Consider the following 24,013-nt stretch of genomic DNA (forward strand, 5'->3'; position numbering starts at 1 on the left):
CGTCGGGACCGGAAGTACGGGCGGGCGCGGAGCCCGGGTCTGACCGGAGCGGCGCGCGGGGCCGGCCGCCGTAACTGGCAGTGGGAGCGCGGTCCCGGAGCCGCCCGGCCCTGCCATGGGCCTCCTGTCGGACCCGGTGCGCCGACGCGCCCTCGCCCGCCTCGTGCTGCGTCTCAACGCGCCGCTCTGGTGAGGGCGGGGCCCCGGGGGCAGAGTCCCCTCAGACCGCTCGCGCCCGTCCCCTCCCGCCTACCGGGATCAGTCGGGGCCTCAGGCTTGGGGCTCAGCTCTCCTGTCAGGCGTCTCGAGTCCTGGGACTCGGTCCAGGTCCCGCAGATAGGCCCCTTCCACCCCCAGTGCAGAAACAGAGGCAGGGCCTCTAACGCTTCGGTGGTCCCTTCGTCCCTCTCTCCGCAGCGTGCTGAGCTATGTGGCGGGCATCGCTTGGTTCCTGGCGCTGGCTTTCCCGCCGCTGACCCAGCGCACTTACATGTCGGAGAACGCCATGGGCTCCACCATGGTGGAGGAGCATTTTGCGGGCGGAGACCGTGCCCGGAGCCTTGCCCGGGACTTCGCTGCCCACCGCAGGAAGTCGGGGTGAGCAGCAAAGCCATGGTTATGAGGGAAGCAATGCCAGTCAAGGCCAGTGAACTCTGCTCAGAAGCTCTCTTTGTGTCTCCAGGGCTCTGCCAGTGGCCTGGCTGGAGCGGACGATGCGGTCAGTGGGGCTGGAGGTCTACACGCAGAGTTTCTCCCGGAAACTGCCCTTTCCAGATGAGACCCACGAGCGCTATGTATTGTGGGGGAGGGGTGTGCCTGCGACTGTGAAGCACCTTGAGGGGACGGGGGGATGTCCTGGGGCCAGAGCAGTCACTGGTGGGCATTCTGGGGCTAGAAGGGGAAGCTCTCAGCTGCCTCGAGTGCGGTCGTGCTGAGGCTCCCCCCCCCCCCCGCCCCAATACTGCGTGCAGATGGTGTCGGGCATCAACGTGTACGGCATCCTCCGGGCACCTCGCGCTGCCAGCACGGAGTCCCTGGTGCTCACCGTGCCCTGTGGCCCTGACTCTACCAACAGCCAGGCTGTCGGGTTGATGCTGGCTCTTGCTGCCCACTTCCGGGGTGAGGCTCAGGGGCTCCTGCTGGCCAGAGAGGGTTTGGCCACTGCCTCAGACCCTGCTGAACGGCTTCTGGTCTCTAGGGCAGATTTACTGGGCCAAAGACATCATCTTCCTGGTGACAGAACACGACCTCCTGGGCACTGAGGCTTGGCTTGAAGCCTACCACGACGTCAATGTCACTGGTGGGTGCGCTTGCCTGGCCCTGGCCCTTCCCAGGGCCACTGTCCTCACTGGCCACTTGTTGGCAGCTCACTCACCTGCTTCCACAGGTATGCAGTCATCGCCCCTGCAGGGCCGGGCTGGGGCCATCCAGGCAGCCGTGGCCTTGGAGCTGAGCAGCGATGTGGTCACCAGCCTTGATGTGGCCGTGGAGGGGCTCAATGGACAGCTGCCCAACCTGGACCTGCTCAACCTCTTCCAGACCTTCTGCCAGAAAGGGGGGCTGCTATGCACGCTGCAGGGCAAGGTATGGCCACCTGCCTGGGTAGCATGGGACCTGTGTGTCGGGCTTATCTGACTTTGTCCCCAAATCTTCTAAGCTGCAACCCCAGGACTGGACCTCAATAGATGGGCCACTGCAGAGTGTACAAACGCTGCTGCTCATGGTTCTGCAGCAGGCCTCTGGCCGCCCCCACGGTGCCCATGGCCTCTTCCTGCGCTACCGCGTGGAGGCCTTGACCCTCCGTGGCATCAATAGCTTCCGCCAGTATAAGTATGATCTGGTGGCAGTGGGCAAGTAAGTGGCGTCTGATCTCCCCTTTGCATGCTTGGGGCAGGGTAGTGAGTGAGTGCCTGGGGATCTGGCCGTCTATGACCTTGGCCCACACCTGACAGGGCTTTGGAGGGCATGTTCCGCAAGCTCAACCATCTTCTGGAGCGCCTGCACCAGTCCTTCTTCTTCTACCTTCTCCCTGCACTCTCCCGCTTCGTCTCCATCGGCCTCTACATGCCAGCTGCCGGCTTTTTGCTCCTGGTCCTCGGTCTCAAGATATCCTCTGCCTCCACTGTCTGTTTGTGGCTGGCTTCAGGTCCCCCCACTCTAGGCTGGGGAGAGCTCTCTGTCCTCGGGGCGGGGGAGTAGGAGTGAGCCCTGGGTCCCCCACTAGGCAGAGCCCATCACACCTCTCATCAAGGTCCTTGACTCATCCACGCTCTGGAACTGTGGATGCAGCTGCATGAGGCTGGAGTGGGTCCTGAGGAGGCTGGGGGGACCTCTGGGTCCAGTCCCCCCTACCCTCCAACACAGGTGATGGTTCCCCCTCCTGCTATACTGGGGTGAGCTTTTAGGATCCCAGGTGGTAATTACTGCTGCTGTTCAGTCTCAGCTGCAGTGGGATGGGGAGGGTTCTGGGGACTCCCTTGGTCCTGGGATCCGTCTCCAAGTGCCCTTGTGCCCTGCAGGGCGTGGGGCTGGCCTCGCTTGTGGCACCCTTGCTGGTCTCCCAGGCCATGGGCCTGGCGCTCTATGTCCTACCAGTGCTGGGTCAACATGTGGCAGCCCAGCACTTCCCCGTGGCTGAGGCCGAGGCTGTGGTGCTGACGCTGCTAGCCATCTATGCAGCTGGCCTGGCGCTGCCACACAACACCCACCGGTGAGGAGCTGGGCTGGGTGGTCGTGGGCAGGTGCACCCTGGATGTGCAGGCAGCTGCCTCTGAGCTCCTTGCCTTGCAGGGTGGTGAGCACACAGGCCCCAGACAGGGGCTGGATGGCGCTGAAGCTGGTAGCCCTCATCTACCTGGCACTACAGCTGGCCTGCATCACCCTCACCAACTTCTCTCTGGGCTTCCTACTGGCCGCCAGCATGGTGCCCGCTGCTGCAGTCACCAAGCCCTCTGGGCCCCGGTATGTGCTGCCCAGCCCCCACTGCAGAACCTGCACCCCTTACCATGGGTTCCACCTCAACATGTTCCTCTTCTTCCCCGCCTGGTGCCTCTGCTTCCCCCCCAGGCCACTCTATGCTGCCCTGCTGGTGCTGACGAGCCCAGCAGCTTCACTCCTGGGCAGCTTGTTCCTGTGGCGGGAACTGCAGGAGGCACCGCTTTCCCTGGCCGAGGGCTGGCAGCTCTTCCTGGCCGCGCTGGCCCAGGGCGTGCTGGAGCACCACACCTACGGCGCCCTGCTCTTCCCGCTGCTGGCTCTGGGCCTCTACCCCTGCTGGCTGCTCTTCTGGAACGTGCTCTTCTGGAAGTAACAGAGGCAGCTGGGAGTTCCCCATGTTCTCTTCTTTCTCGGAAATAAACAGTTCTGTTTCAGATGTCCTTTGGGCTCTTGGCCCGCTGTCTGCTGTGTATGTGGGGCCACAGGCCCTGCCGCGAGAAACTGCCTGCAGGCCCCGGCACCCTGCTTAGCCGCTTCTGGTCCACTTACCACATGGCAGGAGTGAGGGCCCCAGTGCCAGCCTGGGAGGAGAGCCTGGGTGGACACTCGGACCTAACTGCGCCCCAGGAGGGTTCTCCCAGCGGGGGTCTCTGTGCATCATGGTCCAGTGCTGAGCAGGAGGAAGCACGGCGGGCAGTGCCCAGAGACCCCCACGGTGCCATCTCCAGTGCTGGAACTAGAACTTTGATGTGGGCTTGGGGTGCAGCAGGAGGAGCCCCTCTCCGGCCTCCTGGGAGTGCCATGAGAGATGGGACAGATGGAGCCGCTGAGCCCGCCCAGCTCCACCCGAAGTAACAGTCTGGGACAGGGGCGACCCAAGTACTGAGGGGCAGGGCACTGATGCAGGGCTGCACAGAGGCCTCAGGCTGGGCAAGCCTCCTGAGAGGGACTGGGACGTCCAGTGCCTGTTGGGGAAGGGAGGAAAGCAAAGTGGGCCGTCTGGTGATGCCAGGGCCGCATGAGGCCGAGAGTCAAGGTGCCCTGCCAGGGCGGAGAGCTCAGTACAGTCCTGCAAGCCTCAGTGCTGAAAGGAGCACACCAGCTGCGGACAGCCTCCCTCAGCACCACATCCTGAAATGGGGTGACCTGGGACCGTCCCAAAGAGGAAACTCCAAGGCCCCAGACCCCCCACCCAGGCCTGGGAGACCTCCCTCAACACCTAGGGGTCCCTGACTCCACAGTGGGAGAGGGCCAGCACCTGGAGGGCTTTACTCTGGGACTTCTCAGCATTGAAGGGTACGGGCACCCTGGGTCCAGATTGTTGGGGATGGGCTGGAGCAAGGGTGCTGGAGACCACTGTGACTGCAGCCTGCCCTTGGCCTATTTGTCTTGTAGTCACTTTCCCTGTTGAAAAAACTCCAGATCCTGAGGCTGGGCAAAGACTTGCAGCCCCCACCCCCACCCCTGCACCCCCAGAAATGCCTCCAGGCTAGCCTCTCTCAGGACTCTCCCCTGGTCAGTCAGGCACCACTGGTCTGCGGGCTCCCATCTTACAAGGCAGAAGAGGTCTCGGCTCTGCTGTGGTCTCCCTGTTGACTCTGCAGACCGGCATCTAATACAAAACCCCTTCCGGGCATTCTACCTGGGCTTTGGCCTTGATCAGCCATTTTTAACTAGACTTCGGCAGTCACTTAAAACACAAATCGTGGAAATAATGTTACCTCATGAAACGACTGTTAGCTGTTTTGAGCTTAACTTTGCAGAACTGGATTTTGGCACTGATTTTCATTAACGTCACTTGTGCTGTACATTTTATAAAGAAAGAAAATGTCAGGCTCTAAAGATACAGATGAGATGTACAAGGGCTGAGTATAAGGTCCAACAGGGTTTACTCTGAAGGTATCCCTCTCCCTCAGTCACGGAACCCTAATTTTGGAATGAGCACAGGCCACTGTGAGTAAAGACTCTCCCAGACTACGTGCAGCTAGGTGAGGTCATGTGACTACAGAGGCCCCTAGACCTAAGCAGAAGCTTCAAGGGTGAGTCCAGTTCAGTTCAGTCACTCAGTCATATCCAACTCTTTGCGACCCCATGGACTGCAGCACGCCAGGCCTCCCTATCCATCGCCAACTCAGTTTACTCAAACTCAAGTCCATTGAGTCGGTGATGCCATCCAACCATCTCATCCTCTGTTGCCCCCTTCTCCTCCTGCCTTCAATCTTTCCCAGCTGTAGGGTCTTTTCAAATGAGTCAGTTCTTTGCATCAGGTGGCCAAAGCATTGGAGTTTCAGCTTCTGATTTCCTTTAGAATGGACTGGTTGGATCTCCTTGCAGTCCAAGGGACTCTCAAGGTCACCACAGTTCAAAAGCATCAGTTCTCCAGTGCTCAGCTTTCTTTATAGTCCAACTCTCACATCCATACATTACTACTGGAAAAACCATAGATTTGACTAGACAGACCTTTGTTGACAAAGTAATGTCTGCTTTTTAATATGCTGTCCAGGTTGGTCATAACTTTTCTTCCAAGGAGTAAGCATCTTTTAATTTCATGGCTGCAATCACCATCTGCAGTGATTTTGAAGCCCCCCAAAATAAAGCCTGTCACTGTTTCCATTATTTCCCCATCTATTTGCCATGAAGTGATGGGACCAGATGCCATGATCTTAGTTTTTTGAATGTTAAGCTTTAAGCCAACTTTTTCACTCTCCTCTTTCACTTTGATGAAGAGGCTCTTTAGTTCTTCACTTTCTGCCATAAGGGTGGTGTCATCTGCATATCTGAGGTTATTGATATTTCTCCCAGCAATCTTGATTCCAGCTTGTGTTTCATCCAGCCCGGCATTTTGCATGATGTACTCTGCATATAAGTTAAATAAGCAGGGTGACAATATACAGCCTTGACATACTCCTTTTCCTATCTGGAACCAGTCTGTTGTTCCATGTCCAGTTCTAACTATTGCTTCCTGACCTGCATACAGATTTCTCAAGAGGCAGGTAAGGTGGTCTGGTATTCCCATTTCTTGAAGAATTTTCCAGAGTTTGTTGTGGTCCACACAGTCAAAGGCTTTGGTATAGTCAAAAAAGCAGAAGTAGATGTTTTTATGGAACTCTCGCTTTTTTTGATGATCCAGCAGATGTTGGCAATTTGATCTCTGGTTCCTCTGCCTTTTCTAAATCCAGCTTGAACATCTGGAAGTTCACAGTTCATGTACTGTTGAAGCCTGGCTTGGAGAATTTTGAGCATTAAATTTGCTAGCGTGTGAGATGAGTACAATTGTGCGGTAGTTTGAGCATTCTTTGACATTGCCTTTCTTTGGGCTTGGAATGATAACTGACCTTTTCCAGTCCTGTGGCTACTGCTGAGTTTTCCAAATTTGCTGGCATATTGAGTGCAGCTCTTCTAAGCATCATCTTTTAGGATTTGAAATAGCTCAACTGGAATTCCATCACCTCCACTAGCTTTGTTCATAGTGATGCTTCCTAAGGCCCACTTGACTTCACATTCCAGGATGTCTGGCTCTAGGTTGGTGATCAGATCATCATGATTATCTGGGTCATGAAGATCTTTTTGTATAGTTCTTCTGTATATTCTTGTCACCTCTTCTTAATATCTTCTGCTTCTGTTAGGTCCAGACCATTTCTGTCCTTATTGTGCCCATCCATAGTGTGAATCCATGCAGATATCAACCAGCTGCTTTTCCCATCCTCGGGGATGTGGAGTGAAGCACGTCAGAGATGTAAGCTTCAGCCCACCCTGTGGGTGGGGGAGACAAGAGGGGGGCTCCCTGGACCTCCAAGGGCCTGGGCTGCTAACCTAGGATTCATTTGCAAGAAAGAGAAACAAATCTACCATGTTTGAGTCATTATTTGGAGTTTTCTGACACTTCAGTCTGGCTCCTACAAGGAGGACTGTTGCTGAGCCACCCAGGAACTCTCAGGCAGTTGCCAGCTGGAAGCATCTAAAAGTGTGTATGCATCTACAACTGTGCATATCCGTTGTGTTGATAACCAATTCTTAGTAATAAGTATTCGATATTCCTTTGCAGCTTGCCTCCCACGCCCCAGAACAGGAGCTCTGTGGGGCAGGGACTCTGTCTTACTTTCTGCCTCTTTTCCAGCAGAGCCAAGGCCTGGAAAGGTAGACTATACACCTGCATTTGTTGAATGAAAGAAGGAAAGAATCAGAGGGAGCCCTTCTGGAGGTCCAGGAGGAAGCCTGGGGTCAGGCCTGTTGCCATCCTCGGAGCTCACGGCTGGGTATAAGGGGTGATGCCTGGGAGGTCGAGGGTGCAGGACCCACCTTAGGACACACAGCAGCTTCCCCACAGCCAGGCCTTCTGCAGACGCACTGCAGTTGGCTGGCTGTCCCAGGTTAGCTCTGTGCTCTTCTCAGACCCTTTGCCAAGTCACCCCATTCCACCTGGGACTTTAAGGTGGGGGCTCCAGGCTGCCTTAGGGTCCTGTCCAGGCTCCAGCAGCCTTCATGCCCACACTCGAGTCCTGCCTCCTGTCTAGGCCCCTTTTCTGAGGCCACATCTGTCACCTCTGCCTCCTGGATATGCCACAGTCCCCTTTAAGTCATCTCTTCCCAACCTGAACACCTACTCTGCATGCACGTCCTCCCTGTGCCCTTACCCAATTCTGGACCTGAAGTCCACTTTGCCTCTCTTCCAGGGATGCCCCTTGCATCCAGGATAAAATTAAGCCTCCTTACCTTGCTCTCCAAGACCTGCATGACCAACTTCTGCCTTCAGAACATTTTTATTGCACACAAAAGTAACACGGGTACAGTGTTACCCCTGCTCCCCTTTCATCCTGGCACCATTTCCCTGTTTTCTGTCTCTGGGTTTCCAGAAACTGGACTTTGATAAGAATGAATAGGATCCCTTATCTGCAGGGCATCCATTGCAGGACTCCCAGTGGATGCTTGAAACCCTGGATAGCACTGAATCTGACTTTCTATTCCTATCTTCCACCCACAAATTTAATGTCTTTTCCATCGTAACCAAGCACTTAGGGTTAGGGTTAGCAGGCTTCAGTATTTGTGGCTTGTGGGCTCTAAAGCACTGGCTCAGTAATTGTGGTGCATGGGCTTAGATGCTCTGAAGCACATGGGATCTCTCCGGACCGGAGATCGAACCCGTGTCCCCTGCACTGGCAGGTGGATTCTTATCCATTGTATCACCGGGGAAGTCTAATAATAGTAATTTAGGATTCTAAATTTCCCTCTTAGCACCTCTCTTGATGGTGCTAAGTTTTGATATGTTGTGTTTTCATTTTCATTCATCTCAAAGTATTTTCTAATTTTTTCTGTGACTTCTTCTTTGGATATTTTTTTAGGAGTATGTTATTTAATTTTCACATAATTGTGAATTTTCCTACTCTCCTTCTGTTATTGATTTCTAATTTCATTCTGTTGTGGTCAGAAAACATACTTTATGATTTTACTACTCTTAAATTTATTGAGACTTGTTTTATTGCCTAACATATTGATCTATCCTAAAGAACATTCCATGTGCGCTTGGGAAGAATATGTACTCTCCTGTTGTTGGGTGGGGTGTTACATGGATGTCTTTAGGTCTGGTTGGCTTGCTGTGTTGCTCAAATCTTCTTTTTCTTTGCTGATGGTCTATTTGTTCTATCCATTACTGGGAGTAGGGTACTGAAGTCTCCAACTGTTATGGTAAATGTTATGTTTCTCCCTTCAATTCTGTACAGTTTTGCTTCATGTATTTTGGGGCTCTGTTAGTCTAATATATCTTTATAACTGTCATCTTGATGAACTAATCTTTTTTTTTCCATTATAAAATGTCCTTCTTTAACGCTAGTATCAACATCTGTCTTAAAGTTTATACTGTCTGATATTAGTATAGCCCCTCTAACTCTCCTTTGGTTACGGTTAGTGTGGTGTATATTTTTCCAAATTTTTACTATTTGTGTCTTTGAATATAAAATGTGTTTCTCATAGGCATTGTATAGTTGGATCATGACTTTAAAAAAATCCATTATTCTAAGCTCTGCCCTTTAACTGGTGACTTTAATCTATTTACATTTAATGTAATTAATGATATAGTACAATTTATATCTGCTGTCTTGATATTTGGGCATCTCTCATAGCTCAGTCGGTAAAGAATCTGCCTGTGATGCAGGAGACCCAGGTTCGATTCCTGGTCTGGAAGATCCCCTGGAGAAGGAAATGGCAACCCACTCCAGTAATCTTGCCTGGAGAATCCCATGGATAGAGGAGCCTGGCAGGCTACAATCCCTGGTGTTGCAAGAGTCAGACATGACTTAGCGACTAAACCACCACCATCTTGATATTTGTTCTCTATGGGTCTTATGTCTTTCTCCCCGTCAATTTCTTCATTATTCTCTTTGTGTATGTGTGTGTTAGATATTTTACAGTGTACCATTTTAATTCCTTTGTTATTTCTTTGACTATATTTTTTGAGTTATTTTCTTAGTGGTTGCCTTTGGGATCACAATTGACATCTTAATTTGTAACAATCTGATTCAGATTAACATTAAATTAAATTGTGTTAAAAAATGTTTCTCCTATATAACTGTTTCCCCCTTCTTTATTTATTCCCATAGATTCCATCTCATATAGTATGTCTGTCTACATAGAGGTTTTTTTTGGCCACACTCTGCTGCTTGTGGGATCTTAGTTCCCTGGCCAGGGATTGAACCTAGGCCCTTGACAGTGAAAGCAGAGAGGCCTAGCCGCTGGACCACCAGGGAATTCCTTATACTCATAGATTTGTAATTATTGCTTTATGCAGTTTTTAAATCAGATAGAAAAAAAAGTTACAAAAAGCATCTGTACTTGTCTATGTAGTTGCCGGTGCCGGTGCTTTTATTTTCTCATGTGGATTTGAGTTATCATCTAGTGTTTTTTCATTTCAGCCTAAGGACTCCATTGAGTATTTCTTGGAGGGCAGGGTGTTTGTGACAAACTCTCAGTTTATCTGGAAATGTCTTAATTGCCTCCATTTTTTTTTTTTTTAGAGATGGTTTTGCCAGATATAGAATTCTTGGTTGGCAGATTTACCTGGTTTATTCTTTCAGCACTTGAACCAAGTCATACCACCATCTTCTGGCCACCATGGTTTCTGGTATGAGACTTTTTGTTAATTTTACTGAGGACCACTTGTATGTGATGAGTCACTTCTCTCTTGCTGTTTTTTTTTTCAAGGTTTTTTGTTTTTTTGTGGGTTTTTTTTGCTTTTTAACAATTTATGATGTATACAGGTGTGGATCTCTTTTATTTCATCCTGCTTGGAATTCTTTAACTTCCTATATGTGTAGAATACATACATGTTTGTTTGTTTCAGTCAAATTTGGAAAGTTTTCAGTCACAATTTCTTTAAATATTCTTTTTGTCCCTTTCTTTCTCCTTCACTCCTGAGAATTATGTATAGGTTGGTATGTTTAGTGATGTCCCACAGGTCACTGAGTCTCTGTTAATTTTTATCCCTTTTTTTGTTTGTTTGTTTTGCAGACCAGACAATCTCAACTGACCTAACTTCAAGTTTGCTAATTCTTTCACCTACTTACTCAAACCTGCAGTAGAGCCCTTCAGTAAAATGTTTCATTTCCATTGTTGTACATTTCAACTCCATAATTTCTATTTGGATTCTCTTTGTAATTTCTTTTTATTGACATTCTCTATTTCATGAGACATTATTATACTTTCCTCTAGTTTTTTAGATATTATGGCTCATTGAACATACTTTTTAATTTTTTATTAAAAATTTTTTACTTTTAGTGGAGTATAGTTTATTTACAATGTTGTGTGTTAGTTTCTCCTATACAGCAAAGTCAAACAGTTATACATACACATACATCCCCTCTGTCAGATTCTTTTCCCATGTGACTCATTACAGAGTATTGAGTAGAGTTACCTGTGCTATACAGAAAGTCCTCATTAGTTATCTATTTTATATGTAGTAGTATGTATATATCATATTTAGCACCCCCCCTTCTTTGAATATATTTAGATAAGTTTCCCCAGGAATAGTTCCTATTGATTGGTTCTTTTTATTCCCACTTATAGGCCAGACCCTCTCCTTTTTTTAGATGTCACATAATTTTTTGTTGAAAACTAGACATTTTAGATGATTTGTTGTTGTGGTTTTTCAGTCACTCAGTCGTGTCCAACTCTTTGAGATCCCATGGACTGCAGCATGCCAGGCTTCCCTGTCTTTCACTATCTCCTGGAGTTTGCTCAAACTCATGTCCACTGCGTTGGTGATGTCATCCAACCATCTCATCCTATGTTGCCCCCTTCTCCTCCTGCCCTCAATCTTTCCCAGCATCAGGGTCTTTTCCAATGAGTTGGCTCTTTGCATCAGATGACCAGAGTATTGGAGCTTCAGCTTCAGCATCAGTCCTTCCAGTGAATATTCAGGGTTGATTTCCTTTAGGACTGACTGGTTTTAATGATACAAAGTGGAAATTCTGGACATTAGATTCCATGTTTTGTTACTGTTGCTGCTGTGTAGTTGCATTTGTATAGTGACTTTTCTCAACTAATTCTGTCAAGTAAATCTACTATTTGTCATGGGTAGCCAGCGAAGTCTCTACCTGGTTAGCTCAGTGGTCAGATAAATGACTGGACAGAAATTTCCTTAAGTGTCTGGAACCAATAATTGTTCAGTTGCTCAGTCATGTCTGACTCTTTTCGACCCCATGGACTGCAGCATACCAGGCTTCCCTGTCCTTCACAGTCTCCTGGAGTTTGCTCAAACTCATGTCCATTGAATCAGTGATGCCATCCAACCACTTTATCCTCTGTTGCCCCCTTCTCCTCCTGCCTTCAATCTTTTGAAGCATCAAGGTCTTTGCCAATTAGTTGACTGTTCACATCAGGTGGCCAAAGTACTAGTGCTTCAGCTTCAGCATCAGTCCTTCCAATGAACATTCAGGACTGATTTCCTTTAGCATTGACTGGTTTAATCTACCTGCTGTCCAAGGGACTCTCAGGAGTCTTCTCTAGTACCACAGTTCAAAAGCATCAATTCTTCAAAGCTCAGTCTTCTTTATGGTTCCACTCTCACATCCATACATGACTACTGGAAAAACCATAGCTTTTACTAGAGACACCTTTGCTGGCAAAGTGATGTCTCTGCTTTTCAATACGCTGTCCAGGTTTGTCATAGCTTTTATTCCAAGGAGCAAGTGTCTTTTAATTTCATAACCAATAAATCTCCATCTTTTCTAAGTGGCTCCGGGTGCATATGGGACATGCTTTGGAATTCAACTAGGCAGTTTACAACTCTGCTTTAGGCTTCAGCTGTGCACATAGCCTCAAGGTTAGCCAGAAGTGAGCACTTAGGGCTTTTTCTGGTCTTTCATGAGTATATACACAGTCCTACTTATGTTCGGGATCTTCTGTATTCTGGAAATAACGTGCTGTGCTGAGTCGCTCAGTCGTGTCTGATTCTTTGCAACCCCTATAGAATGTGTAGCCCGCCAGGCTCCTCTGTCCATGGGGATTCTCCAGGCAAGAATACTGGAGTGGGTTGCCCTGCCCTCCTCCAGGGTATTTTCTCAACCCAGTGATGAAACCCAGGTCTCCCGCATTGCAGGCAGATTCTTCACCGTCTGAGCGCCCCGTGGACATTGTATTCCCCTTTCTTCCTTTCAAGCTTTTTGGTTAGTCTATTACTTGCATCAGTTGTTCTCCATTGCCTTGGGGAAATAACTTTGAAATTACAACACTTGCCAGAACAGTCTCGGGGGCTGGGCTAACAGCCCTGGACAAGCTGTGTAGGCTTGGCAAGTGGGGTCTTCCAGGGGGTCATCAGACTGGTTAAATAATGGCAATTCTTTGCAATGAAGGTGTTCTTCCACCGCTCCAGGTCGGGAAATATTGTTGGACGAAAGCGTGCAATAAAGCGGTGGATTCCAGGTTGGGGGCGTCTAGGCATAGCCGCGCGGCACAGCTGATCCTGGGAGAGACCAGCGGCGGGACTAGGGTAATCAAATAGTTGGGCGTTGTCACGGCAACAGACAGACGCAACGTGGATTTGAACAACCTCTGGTTTCCACGACGACTGGAGTAGCAAGGCGATGCGGTGCACCGCCCTGAAGTACAGAACCCGCCCCCGCCCTCGCCCTCGCCCCGCCCCCTCACACGCCTCCCGGCTATCGCGAGGTTTAATATCCTTTGCCACCGCAGAGGCCGACGGGAGCGGTGGCCGCGCTGAAGAGGGCCAAGATGGCGGCGGCGGCGGCTACGCTTCGCGGGGCAATGGTGGGCCCGCGGGGCGCGGGGCTGCCGGGAGCGCGGGCCCGAGGTCTGCTGTGTGGCGCGCGGCCCGGGCAGCTCCCACTGCGGACACCCCAGGTGAGCTCTGACCCTGAACCTGGCCGCCGAGCGGCCCCGCATCCCGCTGAAGGTCACCGCGGGGAGGCTCCCAGCGCGGGCTTGGCAGCGCGGGAGCGTCCTCCGCACCCGGGCCCCCGCCCCGGCCGGACCCCCGCCGCCTGCGGACCATGGGCGCCTGGGAGCAGGACTGGCCTCTACCCCTCCGAGCAGCACAAGCGCCTGGTGCCGAGCGTGGGGGGCGGCGGGGCTGGGGGCTTCCCCGGGGGTCGCGCCGAGGCCCGCTCTGGCCCCGGCCTCTCGTACTGGGCCCGCGTCCTGAAGTGACCTCAGCCTGACCTCGGCAGCTGCTTGTGACCTTGGCCTGTCCCCGCACCCTTGCTCACTTCGGCCCGATTCCAGGCCCAGGATCCAAGAGCACGCCTCACATCCCCTCCTCGAGGACGGAGCGGGTCGAGGGGTCCGCGGCGGGGAGGGCAGTGGCGCGAGGTGGCCGGAGCTGGGTGCATGAGATTCAGATCCCCAGGTAGGGCTGGGTGGTGTTCTGAAAAGCGCTGAGCGGGATTCTTGCAGGCAGTGTCCTTGTCATCGAAGTCTGGCCTGTCCCGGGGCCGGAAAGTGATTCTGTCAGCGCTGGGCATGCTGGCGGCAGGGGGTGCAGGGTTGGCAGTGGCTCTGCATTCTGCCGTGAGTGCTAGTGACCTGGAGCTGCACCCTCCCAGCTATCCGTGGTCCCACCGTGGCCTCCTCTCCTCCCTGGATCACACCAGGTGTGTGGCTGGCTGGGGGAGTTTATGGGTGAACCGGGTGGGGTGGAATCCTTGGCACCCCTGACCCCTTCTCTCTCTCCAGCATCCGGAGGGGTTTCCAGGTGTACAAGCAGGTGTGCTCCTCCTGCCACAGCATGGACTACGTGGCCTACCGCCACCTGGTGGGCGTGTGCTACACAGAGGATGAAGCCAAGGCACTGGCTGAGGAGGTGGGCACCCAGCATGCAGAGGACCCAAGGATTGGGGTTCCTGCTGTGCTGGGCAGCAGGGTTGTGATGGGGCTCTCGGTGGCAGGTGGAGGTTCAGGACGGCCCCAATGAGGATGGGGAGATGTTCATGCGCCCAGGGAAGCTGTCTGACTACTTCCCCAAACCATACCCCAACCCTGAGGCTGCACGGGCAGCCAACAATGGAGCACTGCCCCCTGACCTCAGCTACATTGTGCGAGCTAGGTAAGAGGCTGCCTGCAGGGTGGTGTGGGGGAGTGGGGAAGGCCCACCTCACGCCAGAGGCTGAGGATACCCCGATCTGGTCCCAGGCACGGTGGTGAGGACTACGTCTTTTCCTTGCTCACGGGCTACTGTGAGCCACCCACTGGGGTGTCGCTGCGAGAAGGCCTCTACTTCAACCCTTATTTTGCCGGCCAGGCCATTGGCATGGCCCCTCCAATCTACAATGAGGTCTTGGAGTTTGATGATGGTGAGAGGCCCCCACCCTGGGGATGGGCAGGCTGGGTCCTGTTTTCCGTTTTCTTGCCCCAAGAGGTCCTGCACCTTCCTTGGTTTGGGGCACTATATATGTGGGAGAAGACTCATGGGTCATCTTCATGCCATCTATGTACTGGAGGTGGGGGTTGGGTCTCATCCCTTTGAAGCTTTCGGCAGGGACCCCCTCGGACAGCCCTTAGACCACTTGTCCTTGACCCAGGCACCCCAGCTACCATGTCCCAGGTAGCCAAGGACGTGTGTACTTTCCTGCGCTGGGCAGCTGAACCAGAACACGACCATCGCAAACGCATGGGGCTCAAGGTGAAGGGGCTGGGCCGAGGGGCGCGGTGAGCCTGGGGACAGGCTGGGAGCTGAGCAGGGGTCCTTTCTGCCTCCCTCCTCTGAGCCTGCCTCATCCCCAGATGCTGCTGATGATGGGCTTGCTTCTGCCTCTGGTCTACGCCATGAAGCGGCATAAGTGGTCAGTCCTGAAGAGCCGAAAGCTGGCCTATCGGCCGCCCAAGTGACCCTACCCAATGTCTATTTGCTGTCCTGAGCTTCAGAGTCCTCAAGCCTGGGAGTCACACTAGGCCTGTTGAGGTCTCAGGTGCCCTCCTGGCCCAGCCCCTCTTCCTCTGGGACAAGAGGAGGAGGGGCAGGAGCTGGGGCTCCAGCTCCAGTTTTGTTCAGCGCCCACTGTGGGAATAAATTAAGTTTCTCAACACACTTACCTGAACTATTGTGTGATGGGAGTATAGGTTTGCAGGGGACTCTGGGCTTCTCGGGTATTGTTAGTGGTAAAGGACCCACCAGATGAGGGTTCAGTCCCTGGGTTGGGGAGATCCCCTGGAGAAGGGCATGGCAACCTACTCCAGTATTGCCTGGAGAATCCCACGGACAGAGGACCCTGGCGGGCTACAGTCCATGGGGCCATAAGAATCAGACACAACTGAAACAACAGCATGTGCGCCTGCGCGCGCGCACACACGCACACACACATACACACAATGGGACTGGGACCCTTGCCCTGAGAGCTCCTGGGGTGTCCAGTGTAGTATGGTCAGGATTGCCCGGCACAGACTGTTGGCTGAGAGTCCAGTCAGCACTGAATATAGGACAGAAAGCAGAGAACTAGAAAATAGCAACATTAATTAAAGTGGTGAGTACTTGGTCACAGGTGAAGAGGGGGGCCCTGCTGCAGTAACGAGTCAGTGAAACCACTTGACTTTTCATCCTGAGGGCAGCAGGGAGCCCTGGTGCATATCAACCAGGGATAGGCTGGCCTCAAGTAGGAGCTGCAGGAGTTGATCCTAGGACTGGGGGTGGCTGGGAGAGGTGGGCAGCTCTCAGCCCTGCCAGGGCAGCAGAGAGGCAGGCAGAGGCCATTGGAAGGAGCTCCTGGTCTCTTGGCTGGGCATCTGGAGGTGCTTGCTGTAAACAGGATGGTCCCCATCTCTGAAGGGATGGCCCCTCCTGGCAATCCACAGGGCAGCTGGGAGTGGCCAGGTTTACACAGCCACGGACCTGTCAGTGGGCAAAGGGCCAGGGCGGTGCTTCTTGGCAGTGGCCTGTGACCCTGGCCCAGGGCTTTTTGCTCCAGAGCTTTTCTTGCCCCCAAACAGGGAGTGTGAGGGGCAGCAGGGTGGGAGCAGCCTACAGGAGAGGCAGCCAGGGTGGGGAGGGTGAGTGCCGAGAGGAGGGCAGGGTGTGTATCCGAAGGGCCAGCCCAGGGGTCAGCAGATGAGGTGGGGGGGGGGGGGCTGCCCACCCTTGGCACTGGGGAATCGGTGCCAGGCCCCTGCGCCTTGGGACTTGCATTACAAGTGTGCTCTTTGGTAGCCTCCTGGGCTCCACTGGGAAGGCCCCACCCATCCAAGACTGCCAGGGTTCCTCTCAGTGGGCTGTCTGCCCTCCATCCTCCCAGGCTGCAGGAAGGCACAGTGAAAGGGCACATGGCCGGCTCAGAAGTGTCTTTAATGACCCCAGCGGGCAATCAGCAGAGGTTTCCTGAGAGGTTCAGGAGGGGGTCCAGGGACCTTGGGCCTGGAAGGGAAGGGCCATCCTCTCTCCGCGTGACCTGGAAGGAGGGGAAGATGGGTCATTCTGCTTGTTCTGTCCCGTCCCCTCCCTGCCTCTGCTGCTGGTACCTTTGGGAGCTGCTGGGTGGAGGCTGTGGGAAGGGGGTCCCAAGCACAGGGCCTCTGGGTGCTGCACATCTCACAGCCGGGGCGGCCTGGGGCGTTGATGAAGGTGCACGAAGGGCAGGGCCAGCCGGGCTGGGGAGGCGAGCACACGGTTGCTGCTCACCCGCTTTTAATGCCTACAGTGCGAAGGCCACCCTGCCCAGTCCCTGCTCACCTGGAGGGGGCTGGGCAGGCTAGAGTTGGCTGGCTGAGGGGTTGGGGGCAGCCCCAATGACTGCGAGAACAGGCGGCCTAGTTCCCCATCCACCTTCTGGGGGCGTTGAGGACTGTGTCCTGCAACAAAGGCGGTGAGACTCGGGACCATGGTGGGCTGCACTCCCTCCACCTTCCTCATCCCGCCCCAATCAAGGACTGACCTGGGGCTTCTCGGGGAGCTGAGAGCAGGTAGAGGAAAGCAGGGTCTCCGTCCCGCCAGACCCCATAGAAAGCAAGGCTGTGTTCAGGGACACACAGGCACCTCCCGATGACCCAGCGCTGCACAGCTGGTGGGAAGCCGAACTCTGAGAACACCTGGGGCCAGAGTGTCGGAGTGTCACCCAGGCCGCCTCCTGCCACCCCCCACCCGGGTTCCCCAGACCACATGCTCGCCTGCTCCTGGAGGGCCCTGATGGTGCAGTGGGGGTGAACCTGCAGTGAGACATGGGCAGAGGATGCAGCGTCTTCAACTGTGACCTGGAGCCTGGGCCAGAATGGAGGTCACAGGTAAGGACAGGGGACCTGAGAGGCCTGGGGGTCAGGGTGAGAAACAGGGCCCAGGCCTTACCTGATGGGGCCAGGAGGAAAGCAGGCCTCCTGGAGCTGGACCCTGAGGGCCACACGATGCTGTGCCAGGATGGCTGCTGCTTGGGCTGCTCCCTTCTCATCCCCACCCTCTACAGCCTGGGTCAGGCGCCCTGCCAGCTCTTCTGCAGGGGAAGAGAGAGCCATCACAGCCCCACACTGGCTGCTTCCCCCGAGCCCCTCCAGCCGCCTGCCTTTACCTTTCTCCATCAAGTCTCCAGGGCTCCAAGGAAGATCCACCTTGGGTTGGGGGACCTTGGGTGTGGGCACTTCAAGGGGACTGGGCGGGGAGACAGGGTGCGTTTCTGGGCCTAGGGCTGGGGGCAAGCTGTCACTGCCTAGGAGGAAAGATGTGGGGTGGGCTGGTGGTCTCTTTGAGATCTGGCCCCCCACGGAGTACACACCCAGGCCTCTGCCCTCTCACCTCAGGCTTCCAGTACCTTTGTCTCCTCCCTCCTCACCTCAGCCCATGCCAGGGCCCTGCCTTGGCCACATTTCAAACCAGACCTTGGCCCAGTCTTGGCCCTTGCACACCCCCGAGATCCCTGCCGACTCCACTCAGAGTTACACCTGGCTCTTTCTTGGGCTCTGGAGTCCTTCTGGCCTCCTTTGCTGCCCAGTCCCACCTGCAGCCCTCCTCCACAGGGGCCAGGCCACTTCTCTTGGCCTGTACAAGCCCTCTCAGCCAGCCAGGAGGCTCCCTGGGCCTCACAGCAGAACCAGCAGAGATCTCTAGGAGTCCTGCAGTCAAGGTGGCCTCCTTTCAGGGAACTCCAACGTCTCTCCTGGCTCTGCCATCAGCACAGGGCACTCTGGGCTGCTCCCATTCCAAACAAGCCCTGTCTAGCTGGTGCTTGCCTTGAGCGTGCCACCAGCTCCCCTTCTTACCTCCTATTTGACGCCCTGCCCATGTGGTGCAGATACAGCTCCTTTGCCTCAATATTCTGAGCTGTCTGCCCATTGAGATAAGCAGGGCTCCCGAGTACCCGGCACCAGGTCTGCCTGGAATCTCGAAGGCCTTGAAGGAGTGCTTACTACAGGCACAGAATACACACGTGGTGAGCCAACCAACCAATGAATGCATGAGAGAAAAGTGCCTTTCTCCCTCTGCAGATGCTGCTGTCTGGACCTCTCTTCCATCTCACTGTGTGCTTTTTGCTCACCAGCTCAGCTGTAGCATCTGTGAACTCCTTCCCAGATGCACTGGCTGTCTGCCAGACCCTCTTCTTGTTTCTGTCTCCTAGTGACCTTGGTTGACCTTTTCTACCCCCAACTTTTCCTCTTCAGAACCCCAGCTCTTCCCACCTCCTTTCCCTCCTACATGTTTTAAGAACCTGACCACTTCTTTGCGCTTCCAAACAGGCCCTCTGCAATGTCTGTTCCTTCCAGCTTCTCAGCCATTAACTTTTGCATTCAAACCTCCAAGAAATCCAGCCAATTCCTCTCCTAAGCATCTCTGGAAACATCCTTCCTCCCTCCAGCCCTGTCTGCATCACCCATACGAATGCAAGGGTTCACCAGTCTTCAGAAGCTTGAATCTGAGCCTGTCACTCTTCCACTATCTTCCACGCTTCTGAAAGTCTGTCTTCTCACCCCAGTCCTGAGGGCCTGCGTATGCTGCCCATCCACACCTGTCTGGCACTGCAGGCTCCAGCCATTCGGTCTCTGTTCCTTTTCTCTACTTCCTCACTCCTGGGAGTGCTCCCAGAACCCCAGTAGTGGGCTAGAGGGGCTCAGCTTTCCCCACTACTCCCCCCATCCAAGCCTGGGGGGTTGGGGCTACTCCTGCCCTCTTGCAGAACAAACACTGGCCCTGGCCTGGTGAATTTTCACTCCAGGGCACTGACCATTCTGTCCTTCCATGGTAGCATCTCGGACTAGGGCTGCCCACCGCTGAGCTTCCTGAGGGTTGGCGAAGTGCAGGTTGAGAGTCCCAGGCCCTCCCGGTGGAGGCTGCAGCTCATGCTGGCAGGGGCCTCGGACTGTGTAGGAGACTGACTCCAAGGGCCACTCCAAACTGACCTGAGGAAAGGGAGAGTCCAGGCTCAGTGCGTTCCCCAGCACATACTGCATGATAATCAAAGGAATACGAGGTAACGTTTGTCGATTACTTACAAACGTCCTAAGCCTTTTACTCGTGTTACTTTATGAAACCCTCACAGTAATCCGACAAAGGAAGTACTAGCATCATCCCCATTTTACAGACAAGGAAACAGAAACAAGTAAAAGATAACGGCACACGGCTAGCAAACGGAAGAGTGTGGCTTCAGGCTCAGAGGCCAGGCCGCGCGCCCCCGCCGGCCCCACTCACCGCCCCGGGGCCCCCGCCCAGCATCTCCAGCCGGAAGCGCCCTGGTCGCTCGGGGTCCGCACTCAGCTGCAGCTTCCGCAGCTGGGCCTCCACGTCCAGGCCGGCGCCCAGCGGCCTTACCGCGGCATGCACGGCCAGCAGCACTGCGGCCGAGCCGGAGTCCGAGCCCGCGGCCGAGCCGCCCGCCGGCGGCGCCATCTCCGGTCCGGCCCCCGCACTGCCCCCCCGAGCCCGCTTCCGTGGACTTGGGTCGCTGAACGCCTACACCGGCCGGAAACTATAACCACGAGCCTGGGGTTCCGGGCGCTGCCCGAGCGTCGTAGCCGTCTGCCGCTCCCGCTTAGCCAACGATGGCACTTCGCCCGAAGACCTCCCGACACAAGCCGGTGAGGCTGGGCTTGCAGGCCTGTACTTCAGGCAGAGCGTCAGAGACGCCAGCACCGGCCACGACTGGAAGGCCCTAAAGGCTCGGGTTGGGGCTGAGCTCGGCGGTCCTTGTGAACCCAGCATCTGGCTCCCAAGCCGAACGCTGCTCCGGAGCCCCTTCTGGGCCGCAGCCCACCTCCCGCCGCTCACCCGGTTGCCGCGGCCCACCCACACCTCACTAGTCCACTGCCCCTCCGGGGAACTGGGAAGCCACAGGGGGCGGAGCCGCGAGGGCCGCGGCCAATGAGCGCTAGGGCGGGAGGCGGGTTCGCACGGCCGAGAAGATGACTGACAGGGGTCGTACCCAGTAGGGGCGGACATCGGGACTGAACGGCGGATGCCGCCCCCAATGACTGTGCGAGCTCCCGGTTCCAACCGGCTGGAGCGGGCCATTCAGACGCGTGGGGCCGGGCCTGGCAGACGCTTGTTGTTGTCCGGCTCGGGGAGGCAGAGGTCGTTTGCTCGCTTGCTCGGGCCCTCTGTGGCGGTCGGCGGACAGGTCGGTCGCGATAGTAGGGCACCGTGCAGGGGCGAGGATATGTCGCGGTGGCAGCCCGCCGGGGCCGGCAGGGCCGGGAGTAACGGGACGTCGCCGCGGAGCTTCTTCCCCCGGATACAGTGCGGCCCGAGCGGAGGCCGCGGCGCCTCCGCCCGTTCTTGAGGAGCCCGCGCCGCGCGAGGCCCACCCCGCCTTCTCAGCCCATCCACGCCCACCACGCCCATCGACCTGACCCTGCCGAGTCTGGCCCGGCTCGATTGAGCGCGGCGCAAGCAGGTAGGTGTACGCCCTGTGCCCGGCGGCGACCCGGGCTGTCCGGACTACAGTGTCCAGTGGGCTTCGCGCCGGCGCGCATGCGCGCACTCCGGGGCGCACGGCCGCCTGGGACGCGTAGTTCCTGCGCCCCGGTTGGGGTTTTCCCCGGGACCCGGCGGACGCTGGAGCGCCCTAGCGGCCTGTGTGGCCGACACTCCGGGAGCCTCGGGGCCTCTCTCCGCCCTCTCTCATACTTTTGAAGGAAACCGGAGGAGCTCATGGGTTTCCTGTCTCCCTCACTAAAAAGCCGTCTGTAGAACAGGGAAAAGCGCCGCGTCCAGGTGACGGCAGAGCCGAGCCCCAGACGTCCTGGTTCCTTACCGGGAGCGGGTTTTCACTCTGGCCGGAGGGGAACTGCAGGAGTCACGCCCCTTCGCGGACTCCCAGGGCCCTTCTCGGTGGGATGGAGAGTGTTGAGGGAGAGACTAACCGAGTATCCCCGGGGTTAGCAGGATCCCCAGTGGGTCCCCCATCCTGGCCGAAGAACTCCTGTGAGGTGCAGGAGGTGTAGCTGAGCTGGGCCTAGACTTGCCGATCTTACCGTCTCACCTGCCAGTGCTGAAGGGCTGGAAGCAGGTTTCAGGAGGGGCCCAAGTTGTTCACAGCAGCGCCTCTTACTGCGAGGAGGGCTGAAAGTGGAACCCCACGGGCCAGATTCCCATGGACTGATCTTGGTCCTCAGGCAGCACTAGCCTCTGGAGCACAGACCCCTCCCCGAGGACATGAAGCTGCTGGAGAACTCCAGCTTCGAGGCCATCAACTCGCAGCTGACCGTGGAGACAGGAGATGCACACATCATTGGCAGGTGAGGTTGTGGCTCTGGGGGCTGGCCTCTTGGAGGCCACTCTGCACTGGTTCTGGTTGAGCTTGGGAGGTGGCATGCTCCACAGTCCTGCCTGCGTCTCTAGGATTGAGAGCTACTCGTGTAAGATGGCAGGTGACGACAAGCACATGTTCAAGCAGTTCTGCCAGGAGGGCCAGCCACATGTGCTGGAGGCACTGTCCCCACCCCAGACCTCGGGCCTCAGCCCCAGCAGGTGAGCAGGGGCAGGGCCTGCCTACGGGGGACTGGCGAGTGGGCCAGCACTGGGCTGACACTTATCTCTGTGCAGACTGAGTAAGAGCCAAGGCGGCGAGGATGAGGGCCCCCTCAGCGACAAGTGCAGCCGCAAGACCCTCTTCTACCTGATTGCCACACTCAATGAGTCCTTCCGGCCGGACTACGACTTCAGCACAGCCCGCAGCCATGAGTTCAGCCGGGAGCCCAGCCTTAGCTGGGTGAGGGTGGGGTCGGGGAAGGGACCTGCAGGCCCACAGCCATCCCAGGTGTCCTCCCTAACTTAGCGTGCTCAGCCCGGTTCATTCCTGTTTCCCGGCTCCTTGTCAGCCCCGACTGTGACCATCCTAGGTGGTGAACGCAGTCAACTGCAGCCTGTTCTCGGCCGTTCGGGAGGACTTCAAGGCCCTGAAGCCGCAACTGTGGAACGCAGTGGATGAGGAGATCTGCCTGGCTGAATGTGACATCTACAGGTAGGCCTACGTCCCTGCACGGGGCAGGGGTCCTGGGTCTCCGTGACACTGGGACTTCACACCATATCTCATCCCCCACTCCCCAGCTACAACCCAGACTTGGACTCGGACCCTTTCGGGGAAGATGGCAGCCTCTGGTCCTTCAACTACTTCTTCTACAACAAGCGGCTGAAACGGATTGTTTTCTTCAGCTGCCGCTCTATCAGGTTGGCTGACAGGTTGTCTCCCTCCCTCCCCTACCTCCCCGTTTGGCCCACACACCTTTTCCCCACCCCATTCCTAATTTTCTCCTTATTGGACATCCTCCCTGGAGTCAGCAGTAGGCTGAGGGCAGGCGATTTTAAGACTGGTCTCCCCTCCCTTCAGTGGATCCACCTACACTCCCTCGGAGGCAGGCAACGAGCTGGACATGGAGCTCGGGGAGGAAGAAGAGGAGGAGGAAGAGAGTGGAGGTGGAGGCAGCGAGGGTGGGCCCGAGGAGACGGGCGCCGTGGAGGAGGACAGGTGCGGGGCCGCCCAGCAGCCTCCCTCCATGGCCCTGGGGCGGGCGGGGTGGGGTGAGGCCGGGCCGCCTCTGCCTGGGCTCCTGGGTGTGGGCTCCTCAGCTCACTGCTCACCACCCTTTGTGCAGGGTCCCGGTGATCTGTATGTGAAGAGGAGAAACAGAGGCCCTAGCTTCACCCAGCTTCGAACAGTGCCTGGACCTGCCCACCTGAGGGCCCAGGTCCTGGCGCTGCCACAGCACCAGCCCACCCCAGGCCATGCCTGCCTAGCCCTTGGCTCTAGCCTGTGGCTGTCCACTCACCCCCACAGGCTGCTACTGCCCATACTATGGCTGGACTAGACAGCACAGGGCCTGGTGGGAAGAGCCACTGCCCTGCTCACACGAACTGATACAGGCAGGGGCAGCTGGACCGCAGAGTTTATTTTTGTATTTTGTGTGGGGTCAGGCCTGGGTCTTCACACTCCAGCCTAAAGGGCCGGAGACCCAGCAAGTGGTCCCAGGGGTCATCTGCCCACTTGTACCCCCCACCTTGCCCATTGGGCAGCGTGCACTGAGTGTCACTTTGCTGCAGCTGGTTTGTTTCCAATAAAAGTTTCTGTGACTTAGTGTGGACCTAGACTCACGAGGTGGGGCGGGGCCTGCGTCAAGGGCGGGGCCTGCTGCGGCTGGTATCCTAGCAACGGTCTTATGGGCGGTTGAG

General features: G+C 55.6%; 4 protein-coding genes across 9 annotated transcripts; 3 read left to right on the plus strand and 1 right to left on the minus strand.

Moving 5' to 3' along the window:
* On the plus strand, positions 1 to 10,583 carry GPAA1 (glycosylphosphatidylinositol anchor attachment 1). 2 transcript variants are annotated; one of them, XM_043484301.1, is made up of 13 exons: positions 1 to 189; positions 418 to 597; positions 683 to 794; positions 972 to 1,119; positions 1,199 to 1,300; positions 1,388 to 1,584; positions 1,658 to 1,854; positions 1,953 to 2,106; positions 2,269 to 2,364; positions 2,520 to 2,710; positions 2,791 to 2,961; positions 9,945 to 10,051; positions 10,438 to 10,583. In XM_043484301.1, the coding sequence occupies exons 1-12, from the start codon at positions 116 to 118 to the stop codon at positions 10,009 to 10,011; spliced, it is 1,689 nt and encodes a 562-aa protein (XP_043340236.1). In that variant the 5' UTR covers positions 1 to 115; the 3' UTR covers positions 10,012 to 10,051; positions 10,438 to 10,583. The 2 variants fall into 2 exon arrangements, with proteins under 2 accessions (XP_043340236.1, XP_043340235.1); XM_043484300.1 differs by lacking the exons at positions 9,945 to 10,051; positions 10,438 to 10,583 and adding an exon at positions 3,067 to 3,377 and having other exon boundaries at positions 2 to 189.
* Positions 10,584 to 13,109: 2,526 nt separating this feature from the next.
* On the plus strand, positions 13,110 to 15,469 carry LOC122451456 (cytochrome c1, heme protein, mitochondrial). Its single transcript, XM_043484426.1, has 7 exons — positions 13,110 to 13,287; positions 13,840 to 14,036; positions 14,119 to 14,245; positions 14,331 to 14,488; positions 14,575 to 14,735; positions 14,964 to 15,064; positions 15,166 to 15,469. Exons 1-7 carry the CDS (start codon positions 13,159 to 13,161, stop codon positions 15,268 to 15,270), a joined length of 978 nt encoding a protein of 325 aa, XP_043340361.1. The 5' UTR covers positions 13,110 to 13,158; the 3' UTR covers positions 15,271 to 15,469.
* Positions 15,470 to 16,698: 1,229 nt separating this feature from the next.
* On the minus strand, positions 16,699 to 20,673 carry SHARPIN (SHANK associated RH domain interactor). Of its 5 annotated transcripts, none has more exons than XM_043484390.1 (9): positions 20,039 to 20,673; positions 19,575 to 19,749; positions 17,928 to 18,065; positions 17,711 to 17,852; positions 17,536 to 17,626; positions 17,304 to 17,457; positions 17,102 to 17,220; positions 16,891 to 17,019; positions 16,699 to 16,820 (listed from the first exon to the last, which is right to left on the minus strand). In XM_043484390.1, the coding sequence occupies exons 1-9, from the start codon at positions 20,234 to 20,236 to the stop codon at positions 16,737 to 16,739; spliced, it is 1,230 nt and encodes a 409-aa protein (XP_043340325.1). In that variant the 5' UTR covers positions 20,237 to 20,673; the 3' UTR covers positions 16,699 to 16,736. The 5 variants fall into 5 exon arrangements, with proteins under 5 accessions (XP_043340325.1, XP_043340326.1, XP_043340327.1 ...); XM_043484391.1 differs by having other exon boundaries at positions 20,159 to 20,666; XM_043484392.1 differs by lacking the exon at positions 16,891 to 17,019.
* Positions 20,674 to 21,083: 410 nt separating this feature from the next.
* MAF1 (MAF1 homolog, negative regulator of RNA polymerase III) lies at positions 21,084 to 23,919 on the plus strand. The gene is made up of 8 exons (XM_043484432.1): positions 21,084 to 21,239; positions 21,961 to 22,083; positions 22,187 to 22,315; positions 22,391 to 22,556; positions 22,687 to 22,808; positions 22,895 to 23,014; positions 23,175 to 23,312; positions 23,440 to 23,919. Exons 2-8 carry the CDS (start codon positions 22,001 to 22,003, stop codon positions 23,459 to 23,461), a joined length of 780 nt encoding a protein of 259 aa, XP_043340367.1. The 5' UTR covers positions 21,084 to 21,239; positions 21,961 to 22,000; the 3' UTR covers positions 23,462 to 23,919.
* Positions 23,920 to 24,013: the final 94 nt, after the last annotated feature.

Source organism: Cervus canadensis, chromosome 12 (assembly GCF_019320065.1).
Source record: "Cervus canadensis isolate Bull #8, Minnesota chromosome 12, ASM1932006v1, whole genome shotgun sequence".
In the NCBI taxonomy this organism is placed as follows: domain Eukaryota; kingdom Metazoa; phylum Chordata; class Mammalia; order Artiodactyla; family Cervidae; genus Cervus; species Cervus canadensis.